Source organism: Nerophis ophidion, linkage group LG04 (assembly GCF_033978795.1).
Source record: "Nerophis ophidion isolate RoL-2023_Sa linkage group LG04, RoL_Noph_v1.0, whole genome shotgun sequence".
Taxonomy (NCBI): domain Eukaryota; kingdom Metazoa; phylum Chordata; class Actinopteri; order Syngnathiformes; family Syngnathidae; genus Nerophis; species Nerophis ophidion.
In genome coordinates this window covers 2,394,505-2,409,504 of record NC_084614.1, presented here as the reverse complement: position 1 = coordinate 2,409,504, position 15,000 = coordinate 2,394,505, and the positions used below count along the sequence as shown (strand labels likewise).

At 36.4% G+C, this 15,000-nt stretch overlaps 2 protein-coding genes across 3 annotated transcripts in view; both read left to right on the top strand.

The window, feature by feature from the left end:
- Positions 1-6,865, top strand: part of rbm24a (RNA binding motif protein 24a) — a 21,376-nt gene extending 14,511 nt beyond the window's left edge. The window contains exon 4 of the mRNA XM_061896719.1: positions 3,645-6,865. Within this exon, the coding sequence (XP_061752703.1) occupies positions 3,645-3,984 (340 nt within the window). The 3' untranslated portion in view covers positions 3,985-6,865. The remainder of the gene's footprint in view (positions 1-3,644) is intronic.
- Positions 6,866-10,389: 3,524 nt separating this feature from the next.
- The window catches only part of cap2 (cyclase associated actin cytoskeleton regulatory protein 2), a 28,881-nt gene continuing 24,270 nt past the window's right edge, over positions 10,390-15,000 (top strand). The window contains exons 1-4 of one of the 2 annotated variants that reach the window (XM_061896715.1): positions 10,390-10,535; positions 12,220-12,317; positions 14,634-14,769; positions 14,825-14,925. In XM_061896715.1, the coding sequence (XP_061752699.1) occupies positions 14,664-14,769; positions 14,825-14,925 (207 nt within the window). In that variant the 5' untranslated portion in view covers positions 10,390-10,535; positions 12,220-12,317; positions 14,634-14,663. The remainder of the gene's footprint in view (positions 10,536-12,219; positions 12,318-14,633; positions 14,770-14,824; positions 14,926-15,000) is intronic. The other variant, XM_061896714.1, reaches the window with a different exon arrangement.

Below are 15,000 nucleotides of genomic sequence, written 5' to 3'. Positions count from 1 at the left end.
AGTAGCTCTTGCTTTCAAAAAGGTTGCTGACCCCTGATGTAGATGATCTACATCTGCTGTACACACCTACTTTAGAAAAGTACTTATTTATATTTGATTTTATTCAATGTTTGGGTAAAATGTTATTCAACAAAACCTGTTTTATATTCCAAGTAATATAGAAATGTATCACAGCAGTGTCATTATTTTATGGAGGAATGTGGTGTGTCATAGAACTGCCCCCAGTCTTATGCAAAAAGTATTGATTTTTTTTTAATGGAGAAAGGTTTCTGAATGGAATGGTTACCCCCAAGAATGTAAAGGAATGGTGGGGTGTGGCCAAAGATTCACAGCCCGAATGTTTACTATGGACCTATTATTGTTTTTGCAAAGGTGTATCTCAACATCTGTGTGTGTGTGTAATCTGATTTACCTGTCCGTGAACTAATTATTAGTGTGTCTGTATCTCCACCAGTGTGTGAGTAATCCGATTTGTGTGTGTGAGGTAATTAGTGTGTGTGTCTCAATCTGTGTGTGTGTGTGTGTAATCTGATTTATGTGTCCGTGTGCTAATTAGTTTGTCTGTATCTTGATGTGTGTGTGTGTGTGTAATATGATTCATGTGTCCGTCTGCTAATTAGTTTGTCTGTATCTTGATGTTTGTGTGTGTGTGTTTGTGTGTGTGTGTGTGTGTGTGTGTGTGTGTGTGTGTGTGTGTGTGTGTGTGTGTGTGTGTGTGTGTGTAATCTGATTCATGTGTGTGTGGTAATGAGTGTGTGTATCTCAATTTGTGTGTGTGTGTGTGTGTGTGCGTGTATGTGTGTGTGTAATCTGATTTATGTGTGTGTGGTAATGAGTGTGTGTATCTCAATTTGTGTGTGTGTGTGTGTGTATGTGTGTGTAATCTGATTTATGTATCAGTAAACAAATTATTAGTGTCTGTATTTCAATCTCTGTGTGTGTAATCTGATTCATGTGTCCGTGTGCTAATTAGTTTGTCTGTATCTTGATGTGTGTGTGTGTGTGTGTGTGTAATCTGATTCACGCGTGCGTGTGCTAATTAGTGTGTCTGTATCTTAATCTGTGTGTGTGTGGAATCCGATTGATGTGTCCATGAACTAAATAGTGTGTCTGTATCTCAATCTGTGTGTGTGTAATCTGATTCATGTGCGTGTGGTAATTAGTGTGTGTATCTCAATTTGTGTGTGTGTGTGTGTGTGTGTGATCTGATTTATGTATCAGTAAACAAATTATTAGTGTCTGTATTTCAATCTCTGTGTGTGTAATCTGATTCATGTGTCCGTGTGCTAATTAGTTTGTCTGTATCTTGATGTGTGTGTGTGTGTATGTGTGTGTGTGTGTGTATGTGTGTGTGTGTGTGTGTGTGTGTAATCTGATTCATGTGTGTGTGGTAATTAGTGTGTGTATCTCAATTTGTGTGTGTGTGAGTGTGTGTGTGTGATCTGATTTATGTATCAGTAAACAAATTATTAGTGTCTGTATTTCAATCTCTGTGTGTGTAATCTGATTCATGTGTCCGTGTGCTAATTAGTTTGTCTGTATCTTGAGGTGTGTGTGTGTGTGTGTGTGTGTATGTGTGTGTGTGTGTGTGTGTGTGTGTGTGTGTGTGTGTGTGTGTGTGTGTGTGTGTGTGTAATCTGATTCACGCGTGCGTGTGCTAATTAGTGTGTCTGTATCTCAATCTGTGTATGTGTGAAATCCAATTCATGTGTCCATGTACTAAATAGTGTGTGTGTATCTCAATCTGTGCGTGTAATCTGATTCATGTGTTTGTGTACTAATTAGTGTGTCTGTATCTCTATCTGTGTGAGTGTGTGTGTAATCTGATTCATGTGTCCGTGTGCTAATTAGTTTGTCTGTATCTTGATGTGTGTGTGTGTGTGTGTGTGTAATCTGATTCAAGTGTGCGTGTGCTAATTAGTGTGTCTGTATCTCAATCTGCGTGTGTGTGAAATCCGATTCATGTGTCCATGTACTAAATAGTGTGTGTGTATCTCAATCTGTGTGTTTGTAATCTGATTCATGTGTTTGTGTGCTAATTAGTGTGTCTGTATCTCAATCTGTGTGTGTGTGATCTGATTCATGTGTCCATGTACTAAATAGTGTGTGTGTATCTCTATCTGTGTGTGTGTAATCTGATTAATGTGTTTGTGTACTAATTAGTGTGTCTGTATCTCTATCTGTGTGAGTGTGTGTGTGTAATCTGATTCATATGTCCATGTACTATTACAATATACTTGTACAAATATTATTATATACTTGTAATGCTTGTGTAAATATTACTATATACTTGTAGTATTTGTGTAAGTACTTATATATATATATATTACTATATTATTATATTCTTGTAATACTTGTATAAATATTAATATATACTTTTACAAATACGACTATATGTTTTTAATGCCTGTATAAGTATTACTGGATACTTGTACACATATTATTATATTTGTAATATGTGTGTAATTATTAATATATAGCTGTATGTATACATAATACTATATACTTGTACAAATATTACTTTATATTTGCAATACTTACTGGACAGAAAGACTTCTTCTCGAAGTGTAACTTCCATTGCTGCTGGCACACCCGCCCTCTAGTGGTTGCCACAAGCACTACACCTTGTATTACACACTAAAAACACACTTGTGATACAATCACACACGCGGGAAAATTACATGACACACCTCAAATATGATGCACATATGAAATAAAATATTACACTGTACGTATCAAGTAACATATATATCAAATAATACACACATAGTAATAATACAATTAATATAGTAGTAATACATTAACTATATAATTAGAAATTAATATACAATAATATGTATATAAAACAATATTTATATAAAATAATACCCATCAAATACACATGTAAATAATATATATATAGTTATATAAATATAAATTAGTATACATATAAAGTAATACAATTAAAATCATAAATAACATGTAAATAATATGTACAATTCTATACATTGAAATAGTATAAATATAAAGTAATGAATGTTAAATCATAAATAATACACATGTAAATAATATGTACATTTATATACATATAACATAGTGTACATATAAAGTAATATGATTAAAATAATACATAAATAATACGCATTTAAATAATATGTACAATTATATACATATACCATAGTATACATATAAAGTAATATGATTAAAATCATAAATAACAAACATGTAAAAACGCAGTGAATGCTGGCAGGTGACTTCCTTGTTTCCATGACGACACACAGCAAGGGGGCCCAAAGTGGGGTTTGATGGGGGAGGGGCCCCAATTTTTGCAGCCGAGTAGTTTGGTTGGGTTCCCCAAACGTGGCACCTTTGACCAGATTCTCACTAAATGGAGCCTCGCCAGCAGGTTGTTGTCGTCATCCTGCTAACTCGCTAACTAGCTAACCAAGCAGCCTTGGACTTCCTCTGATTGTTTGCGTCGACCTAATCCTGACCAGCTGCCACTTCCTGTTCGGGTTGGCTAAGCTAAAGCTAAGCTAAAGCTAAGCTAAAGCTAAGCTAAAGCTAAGCTAAAGCTAAGCTAAAGCTAAGCTAAAGCTAAGCTAAAGCGAAGTTAAAGCTAAGCTAAAGCTAAGCTAAAGCTAAGCGTGTGTTCTTGTTTGCAGCATCCCGGCCCACTACGTGTACCCCCAGGCCTTCGTGCAGCCCAGCGTGGTCATCCCCCACGTGCAGCCGGCCGCCGCCCCTCCCGCCGCCACCTCGCCTTACATCGACTACACGGGAGCGGCCTACGCGCAGTACTCCGCCGCCGCTGTCAGCGCGGCTGCGGCGGCGGCCGCGTACGAGCAGTATCCGTACGCGGCCTCCCCCGCCGCCGCCGGCTACGTGGCCACCGCCGGCTACGGCTACGCACTCCAGCAGCCACTGGCCGCCGCCGCCGCCCCGGGCGCAGCCGCCTTCGGCCAGTTCCAGCCGCAGCAACTTCAAGCCGACCGCATGCAATAGCGGGATGCTGATTGGTCGGCTGAGAACCAGGAAGTAGACGACCAAAAAACAAGCAAAAAGTGCTTTTCTCATCATTGATAATCAGGGAAATGTTTGACGTCTGTCAGGAGCCTTCCATCGGTGCTGACCCCGTTGACTCCGCCCCTTGACCCCAGCCTCCTTTGTCCTCCTGACCGACGCAAAGCAAGCAAATAAACAAAAGAAGACCACAAAGAGGATGTTGTGATGAGAAGGAGGGGTAGGGGGTGGGGCTAGTCGGGGTGTGGGTCGGACCGTGCCCCCGCCCCCTCGCCTCGAAACCTCACCTCCCTCCAACGCCACACAGACGGATCACTCTGGAAGGTCGTTTGTTGACTTGTCACATTTTAATCCCAAATTTACAGCCCGACATGGTGGCCCCCAACACCCCCCCACCCTCCCATACCCTTTTGCCCCCCTTGCCCCCCCACCCCCACCCCCCCACCCCCCACCCCCACCTCCCCGGCCCGTGTCAGCACTTCCGCCTCTTTGCAAATCTGCCCAGCAACCGCCTGCCTCAGTGCTCAACTCTCCGCTTCCACCGCTTCTGACATCTACTCTTTAAAAAAGTATTTATTTTCTTGGAGGTAGTACTGCATCAACAATAGTACTGTGTACTCATCTCAAGGCATATATATTTATATATATATTTACACTATATAAGTTATTCATTAGTTTTAGCCATCGTTGTTATGATTTATTAACATACTCAACCAAAAAAAGTAGCTGTTTACTTTTGACTTACAAATCTTCAGCTGGTGTTTTTTCAACTATATGTCAACTATATTTCAACTATATTCCAACCATGCCAATTGTACTTCCAAGTGGAAAGAAAACAGGCTAATATCCATTTTGACAAAAGAAAGCGTTTTTCAACTATATTTCAACCATATTTCAATCATACCAATTGTACTTCTACCGGAAAGAAAACAGGCTAACCATGTCAATTGTACTTCCAAGTGGAAGGAAAACAGGCTGATATCCATTTTGATAAAATAAAGTGTTTTTTCAACTATATATCAACTATATTTCAACCACATTTCAATCATATTTCAACCATGCTTCAACCATATTTCAACTATATTTCAACCATATTTCAACCATGCCAATTGTACCTCCACCTGGAAAGAAAACAGGCTAACCATGCCAATTGTACTTCCAAGTAGAAGGAAAACAGGCTGATATCCATTTTGACAAAAGAAAGCATTTTTTCAACTATATTTCAACCATATTTCAACCATGTCAGTTGTACTTCCAAGTGGAAGGAAAACAGGCTAATATCCATTTTGACAAACAAAAGAGTTTTTTCAACTATATATCAACCATATTTCAACCACATTTCAATCATATTTCAACCATGTTTCAACCATATTTCAACCATGCCAATTGTACTTCCAAGTGGAAAGAAAACAGGCTAATATCGACTTTAACAAAAGAAAGCGTTATTCAACTATACTTCAACCATATTTCAACCATATTTCAATCATATTTCGACCATGTTTGAACCATATTTCAACTATATTTCAACCATATTTCAACCATGTCAATTGTACTTCCAAGTGGAAGGAAAACAGGCTAATATCCATTTTGACAAAAGAAAGCGTTTTTTCAACTATATATCAACCATATTTCAACCACATTTCAATCATATTTCAACCATGCTTCAACCAAATTTGAACTATATTTCAACCATGCCAATTGTACTTCCAAATGGAAGGAAAACAGGCTAATATCCATTTTGACAAAAGAAAGCGTTTTTTCAACTATATATCAACCATATTTCAACCACATTTCAATCATATTTCACCCATGCTTCAACCATATTTGAACTATATTTCAACCATGCCAATTGTACTTCCAAATGGAAGGAAAACAGGCTAATATCCATTTTGACAAAAGAAAGCGTTTTTTTCAACTATATTTCAACCATATTTCAACCATGTCAATTGTACTTTCATGTGGGAGGAAAACAGGCTGATATCCATTTTGACAAAATAAAATGTTTTTTCAACTATATTTCAACCCTATTTCAACCCCATTTCTACCATATTTCAACTATATTTCAACCATATTTCAACCATGACAATTTTACTTCCATGTGGAAGGAAAACAGGCTAATATCCATTGTGACAAAATAAAACATTTTTTTCCAACTATATTTCAACCATATTTCATGCATTGTTCAACCAAATTTCAACTATGCTGATTGTACTTCCACCTGGAAGGAAAACAGGCTAATATTAATTTTGATGAAAAAAAATGTTTTTTCCAACTATACTTTAACCGTATTTCAACTATATTTCCACCATGCCGATGGTGCGTCCACTTGGAAGGTAAACAGGCTCATATTCATTTTGATAAAAGACAGCATTTTTTCCCCCCAACTCTATTTCCACCATATTTCAACTATATTTCAACCATGCAGATGGTACTTTCCATCTGGAAGGAAAACAGGATAACATTCATTTTGACAAAATAAAAAAGTTTTTTCCAACTATATATCAACCATATTTCAAGCATAGTTCAACCACATTTCAACCATGCTGATGGTACTTCCGCCTGGAAGGAAAAAGACTAATATTCATTTTGAAAAAGGAAAAGCTTTTTTTCCAAGCATATTCCAAGCACGCCGATGGTGCTTCCATCCATCCGCTGATAACATGTTGACATAAATGCTGCTTTCTCCTCTGGAATGTACGGCGTCGTGAACATTCTTGTGTTTCTGCTCGATGAACACGGCCTGGTGTTTTTATATACTTGAACTATTTCTTACAAGGGAAAGGAGAGAAATCAATGGTCGGTGGATGAAAAGTGCACAAAAACAAACTGATGTACGCAATATTGCAATAAAGTCTCCTCTATTTCAAACAAGGCCTTTCCTCTGCTGTTTGTTTTTCATGTTTGTGTCCGTTTATTGAAGGACCGCGCACACACTAATATCAACAATACACCTATAAAATAATACACATATTAAATAATACATGTAAAACTATACACGAAAAATAATGCAGATAGAAAATAATATAAATATCAAATAATACACGTGTAAAGTAATACAAATAAAATAATATAAATGTAAAATAAAACACATACAAATAATATACATATTCAAAAAATAAACATATAAAATAATATAAATATAAAATTAAAGAAATACAAAATAATACAAATATAACATAGGATACATATACAGTAATATACATAGAAAATAATTTACATAGAATATAATCCGCATGAAATTATACAGATATAAAATAATATACATAAAATAATACACGTATAAAATAATTGACATATTAAATAATATAGATGTATAATGGTATACATATAAACAATATACATATTGAAAATACAAATATAAAACTGTATAAATATAAAATAATACACATAAAATAATATACATAAAAAATAATACAAACATAACATAAAATACATATACAATAATAGACATATGAAATAATTTACATATAAATTTACATAATAATTTACATATAAATTATTAATACACACAAAATAATACGAATATAAAATAAAAACTTATAAAACATTTACATATGAAATAATACACATATAAAATAATGCAAATAGGGCATAATATACATATAAAATAATACAAATATCAAATAATACAGATATAACTTAAAACACAAATAAAATAATACATTTATACAATGGTATACATATAAAATAATGTACATATTAAATATCATTAATACAAAATAATATACAAATCAAATAATACACACATAAATATATACATATATAATACACACATAAAATTATACAGAACTAATACAATTGTAAAATAATACATATATTCAATAATAATGTACATATATTATATATACTGTTCATATAAACTAATATACATATAAAATAATACATATAAGAAATAAATATCAAATACTTCACACATGAAATAATTTGCATATTAAGAATATACATGTAAAATAATACACATTTAATTATATACAAGCAAAATATTATACATATAGCAATGTTATATATATGAACTAATACACGTCTTGTAAAATAAAATACATGTGAAATAATATACATATTAAATAGTACACATGTGAAATAATATACATATTCAATAATACTCTTGTGAAGTAATAGACACATCAAATAATACACGTGTGAAATAATAAATAATAACTGTAATAAATATTACAATGACTATACAAACAAAATAAGGCTCTTTCATTACATTGCAATATTTGACAACAGGTTGTTCAACTTGCAAATCAATATTAAATGAAAAATAATAATAAATAATAAAAAAATAATAAATAAGGCGTTCTGGTTTGGTGGCCACGGGATCAGGTCTCTACTTTTCGCAGATGATGTGAAGTGAATGAAGTGAATTATATTTATATAGCGCTTTTTCTCTAGTGACTCAAAGCACTTTACATAGTGAAAGCCAATATCTAAGTTACATTTAAAGCAGTGTGGGTGGCACTGGGAGCAGGTGGGTCAAGTGTCTTGCCCAAGGACACAACGGCAGTGGCTAGGATGGCGGAAGCGAGAATCGAACCTGCAACCCTCAAGTTGCTGGCACGGCCACTCTACCAACCGAGCTATGCCGCCCTGATGGCTTCATCTGACCGGGATCTTCAGCCGAGTGTGAAGTGACCGGAATGAGAATCAGCACCTCCAAGTCCGAGTCCATGGTTCTCGCCGGAAAAGGGTGGCGTGCCATCTCCGGGTTGGGGAGGAGACCCTGCCCCAATGGAGGTGTTTAGGGTACGTCCGACCGGTAGGAGGCCACGGGGAAGACCCAGGACACGTTGGGAAGACTATCTCTCCCGGCTGGCCTGGGAACGCCTCAGGATCCCCCGGGAAGAGCTAGACGAAGTGGCTGGGGAGAGGGAAGTCTGGACTTCCCTGCTTAGGCTGCTGCCCCCGCGACCCGACCTCGGCTAAGCGGAAGAAGATGGATGGATGGATGAAAAATAACTACAAATAACATCACTAAACCTGTTAAATAAGATAAAAGTAAAGGTAATAGGGCAATACAAATTAGAATTGAAAACAGTATAACAAATATTAGAATATTTATTTATTTATTGTCTTGGATCAGAGGTCACCAACCTTTTTGAAACCAAGAGCTACTTCTTGGGTACTGATAAATGCCAAGGGCTACCAGTTTGATACACACTTCAATAAATTGCCAGATATTTGCTTAATTTACCTTTAATAAATAAATATATATATATATATATATATATATATATATATATATATATATATATATATATATAGAGATTTTTTTTTAATAAAAAAATGGGTATTTCTGTCCGTCATTCCTTCGTACATTTTTTTTTTCCGCTTACGGAAGGTTTTTTGTAGAGAATAAATGATGAAAAAAACACTTAATTGAACGGTTTAAAAGAGGAGAAAACACAAAAAAAAAGAAAATTAAATTTTAAAACATAGTTTATTTTCAAATTCGACTCTTTAAAATTCAAAATTCAACCGAAAAAAATGAAGAGAAAAACTAGCTGATTCGAATCTTTTTGAAAAAATTAAAAAAATAATTTATGGAAAATCATTAGTAATTTTTCCTGATTAAGATTCATTTTAGAATTTTGATGACATGTTTTAAATAGGTTAAAATCCACTTTGAAATAAGATTGAAATTTGATTCTACAGATTTTCTAGATTTGCCAGAATATTTTCATTTTATTTTAATCATAATAAGTTTGAAGAAATATTCCACAAATATTCTTTGTCGAAAAAACAGAAGCTAAAATGAAGAAATTAATTTAAATGTATTTATTATTCTTTACAATAAATAAATAAATTTACTTGAACATTGATTTAAATTGTCAGGAAAGAAGAGGAAGGAATTTAAAAGGTAAAAAGGTATATGTGTTTAAAAATCCTAAAATCATTTTCAAGGTTGTATTTTTTTCTCAAAAATTGTCTTTCTGAAAGTTATAAGAAGCAAAGTAAAAAAAATAAATGAATTTATTTAAACAAGTGAAGACCAAGTCTTTCAAATATTTTCTTAGATTTTCAAATTCTATTTGAGTTTTGTTTCTCTTAGAATTAAAAATGTCCAACAAAGGGAGACCAGCTTGCTAGTAAATAAATACAATTTCAAAAATAGAGGCAGCTCACTGGTAAGTGCTGCTATTTGAGCTATTTTTAGAACAGGCCAGCGGGCGACTCATCTGGTCCTTACGGGCACCTCGTTGGTGACCTGGCAATGACGTAATGTAAGAAAAAAGTGATGGATTAATAATAACGATATTAATAATAATAATTATTATTATTATAATACTCACATGACAGCTGTGGCAGTGCAAGGGGCGGGATGCAGGCAGTAGATGCACGCAGCTGATTGGTCAGAAGCAGCTGAGCAACCGGAAGTGGATCCCAACCCTAACCAGAGTAATTACAATCCCAACAAGAAGTCTGTCTTTAGATCTGCTTATTTCAGGACTTCATTCTGCATTTATATCCCGGCAGCTAAGTGGCTAGTTTACTAGCTCTTCTTTTCTCACGCACTACAACCTGCCTTTAATGTAAATATGGCTTTCAATGTTTGTTTGTTTTCAAAGTGCTGTTTTGAAAAGTGTCGGCCATGTTTGAAGAGCCAACCGACAATTTCTAAAATGTAGTTGACAATTTGTCTTAGTTACCGAACTATTTATTCCTCATTTTGTTGCCTGGTTGGGATGATATTTATGTGGGATTATGTGACTTTTGATAGATTAACGTGTATATGATGTTATATGTCCGGCTAGCTTGCTAAATGTGTTGCTTTGATCATGTGAGCACTTTGTGAGTACGTATATTTAATATATATTTATGTATATACAGACTGTAGCTATCAAATATCTGTTAAAATGTTGAATTATTAGTGCAACTTTTGTGTTGGCCGTGATTGCTATAAGCAGGTGTACCTAATGCTTTGGCCATATTTCACAGCTCGGGACGCCATCTTGTTCCCCTTTTGAGTCACGGTTCCAATATATATTTATATATGAAATTATATATTTATATAATTTCATATATATATATATATATATATATATATATATATATATATATATATATATATATATATATGGACCGAATGTAGCCATCAAATATCTGTAAAAATTTAGACTTTAAAGTGCAACTTCCGTGTTGGCCATGATTGCATTTAGCCGGTGTACCTAATGTTCTGGCCACATTTCACAGCTCGGGACGCGATTTTACTCCCCTTTAGCAGCTTCGTTGATTCACTTTTCAATATATGTTTATAGATGAAAATATATAAATACACACGAATGTAGCCATCAAATATCTGTAAAAATTGAGTTTTAGTGCAACTCCCGTGTGGCCGTGAGGGCATTGAGCAGGTGTACCTAATGTTGTGGGCACACTTCATTGCTCGGGACGCCATTTTATTCCCCTTTTTCGTTGAGTCACGGTTCAATATATATTTATATAGGAAATTATATTTATATATACATGAGTATACCGAATGTAGCCATCAAATATCTGTAAAAAAATGAGACTTTCAAGTGCAATTTACGTGTTGGCCATGATTGCATTTAGCCGGTGTACCTAATATTCTGGCCACACTTTACAGCTCGGGACGCGATTTATTCCCCTTTAGCAGTTTCGTTAAATCACGTTTCAATATATGTTTATAGATGAAATTATATAAATACACACGAATGTAGCCATCAAATATCTGTAAAAATTGAGACGATTTAGTGCAACTTCCGTGTTCGTGATGGCATTGAGCAGGTGTACCTAATGTTGTGGCCACACTTCATTGCTCGGGACGCCATTTTAGTTACGTTGAGTCACGGTTATATATTTTTATATTCATATATATATATATATATATATATATATGAATATACCGAATGTAGCCATCAAATATATGTAAAAATTAGGACTTTTTAGTGCGCCTTCCGTGTTCTTGATGGCATTGAGCTGGTGTACCTAATGTTGTGGCCACTCTTCACAGCTCGGGACGCCATCTTGTTCCCCTTTTTAAGCAGCTTCGTTGAGTCACGGTTCAATACATGTTATATATTAAATTATATTTATATATACATATGAATATATCGAATGTAGCCATCAAATATGTGTAAAAATAGAAACTTTTTAGTGCAGCTTTTTTCTTGGCCGTGATTGCATTGAGCAGGTGTACCTAATATTGTGGCCACACTTGACAGCCTGGGACGCCCTCTTGTTGCTTATTTTTAGCAGCTGCGTTGAGTCACGGTTCCGAAAGGGTTCTACTACGCGGCCTGACTCCTGAGTGGGACCAGGACACGCAGGGGAACAGAGTCACTGGAGCGAAGGTACAGAACTATTGTTTGAAAGTTGCAGTTTGGTTCGTGCTTTGTGCGGGAAACCTTTGTCAATGAAGTCTTTTGTAGTGCCGTTAGTCACGTGGTACAAGCATACCACCGTACTAAATGAAACGTTACTAATATCCTAATTATTGTCTTTTTATTTTATTTATTCTTATTATCATGATAATTATTGGTCAATGTTTTTCGGATACTCCATTTGGTACACCAGGTTTGGCCAAAGTGCGGCGCGGGGGCCACTTGTGCCACGCAACTGGCTTTATTCAGTTAAATATATATCATTTTAATGTTGTAATATTATATTCAAGCATTGAATGTTCGGATCTCACAATAACACTAATTATTTTAACACGGAATTATTTTCCTCTGGTAATAAAAAGCATCCTTTGACTGGCTTTAGTGTGTTTTAAAGAAGATAAAAGGTGAAGAATATCAAAGTGTACATTAATGTTTTGTAATCTAGTTGGGCGTAGCGCTAGGCTAATAAATTACAAAAAGGTGCTACACTGCCTTTGAAAGACATCCATGATGGTGAGTCAACACGCACCTCAGCACTTACAGGCAGAAACGGTGCGGAGAAAGAAGCCGTAGACGAGTCGTATTTTGCCTTAAAAACTAACAGAGGTGAAGCTGTAAACCAGGGGTGTCCAAAGTGTGGCCCGCTGCCAGTTTTTTATTGGCCCACGACACATTCTAAATACAAATATCCTGGATTAGAACGTTAAAAGTTAGCCTGTTAACAGTTAGCGCGTGTCAAGTACAACGTTCTATTAGGTCAAAGGTGTTTGGCTGCAAAATTGGCTGAAAAAGGTTAGCATGTTATTGTGAGTGTGCTGAAACCTTTATGTTAGCATGCTAACAGTTAGCATGGATCAAGCGCCAAGTTGTGAGTCTGAGGTGTTCGGCTGCAAAATTGGCTAAAAAGTTAGCATGTTGGAATGATGTTCACATGCTAACAGTCAACATGGGTCAAGCGCCAAGTTACGAGTCTGAGGCGTTTTGGCTGCTAAATTGTCTTAAGAAGATGTAATGTTAATTTTAGCATGCTAACAGTTAAAATATGTCAAGTACCAAGTTATGAGTCTGCGATGTTTGGCTGTAAAATTGGTTAAAAAGTTAGCCTGTTAATGTTCTAGCATGCTAACAGTTAGCATATACCAAGTACCAAGTTATGTGAGTCTGAGGCGTTTGGCTGTAAAAATGACCCAAAAAGTTAGCAGGCTAATGTTATAGCATGCTAACAGCATGGGCCTAGCATTACGTTATACAAGTCTGAGGCGTTTAGCTGTAAAATTGGCTAAAAAGTCAGCAGGCTAATGTTATAGCATCCTAACACTTAGCATACGTCAAATAAAAAGTTATGAGTCTGAGGTGTTCGGCTACAAAATTGGCTAAAAAGTGGACATGTTAGCTTGGTGCACATGTTGCTAAGTTAGCAATGAATGGGAGCATGGAGCAGAAAGCTAACAGGTGCTGGATTTAGCTCCAAAGATCAGATATCACGTCTTCCTCAGCTGTCGTTTGGCGCACACACACACACACACACACACACACACCCTTAGTCGCGTGGTTGCTATGGACGCACACACACTTTATGCTTCATGGATGCTTTATGCTGATCATTATCACACCAACTGTACATTTTTAGTTGCTTATGTTAGCTTTCGACCGCTAACAACTATGGAACAAAACAGGCCCCCTGAAATATCGATCTAATCACTCTAGTATCGCTCATATACTGAAGGACACCACTGATGTGCAGAGTGGTGTATAAAGATAATGACAAACTAAACAAGAGGCACAATGTATGCAACTGTGCCTGGATGCAAGCAATTGCTGTTGTATTGACCAAATAAAGCAAAACAATACATTTCTATATCATTCTAAACATACCCTAGCTCATAAACTTACAATAAAACATGCTTTTATTTGGTCAAAGTAGAATATTGTATTTGACGCAGTTCGCTGACACACTAACAGTGGCGAGCAGTAGATAATATGAACACATCAAAATATGTATATGGCACTGGTTTTGAAGGTAAAAACTACCAAAATGGCCAAAAGTCAGTCTGTGGACCTCAGTGGACAAAGTTAGGGCACCTTTGAACATGAAAAGCTCCATATGTCCTGAAATATCAGTAGGTATTAAATCTGCGATGCGCTGACTCTTAAGTGAGATGCCAAGTGGCGAGGCAACACCCAATGTGTGTATGCACAAAGCAGCCATCTTTTCCAGCAGGTCAAAGGTCAATAGTTGTAGCGTGGATCCAGTCAACACGTAAAGTCCCGTCTTTTTCTCCTCAGTTGTCATTGTGGTCCTACAAGCTGCTGGCCATGGAGCTTCTGATGGATCGCCTGGAGACTGCGGTGTGGCGACTGGAGCAGGTGACGGCGTCCCGGGTCCTGACTGATGGCGACCACGTCAACGGCATCGATGGAGGCAAGCGTCCTGCACCACGCAGCTGACAACACATCTCACCCACTTTTCTCCACAGCTGTGTGCGAGGGTGCGGACGCCTTCGACGCGCTCCTCAGAGGTCCGCTGGCAGAATACCTCAACATCAGCCGAGCCATCGGGAGCCAAGTGGAGAAACATGTAAGATGCCAAAGACTCACCTGTCTGGAGCCGCAAAACACTGACGGCCTTATATAAATGTTATAATGAAGCCTA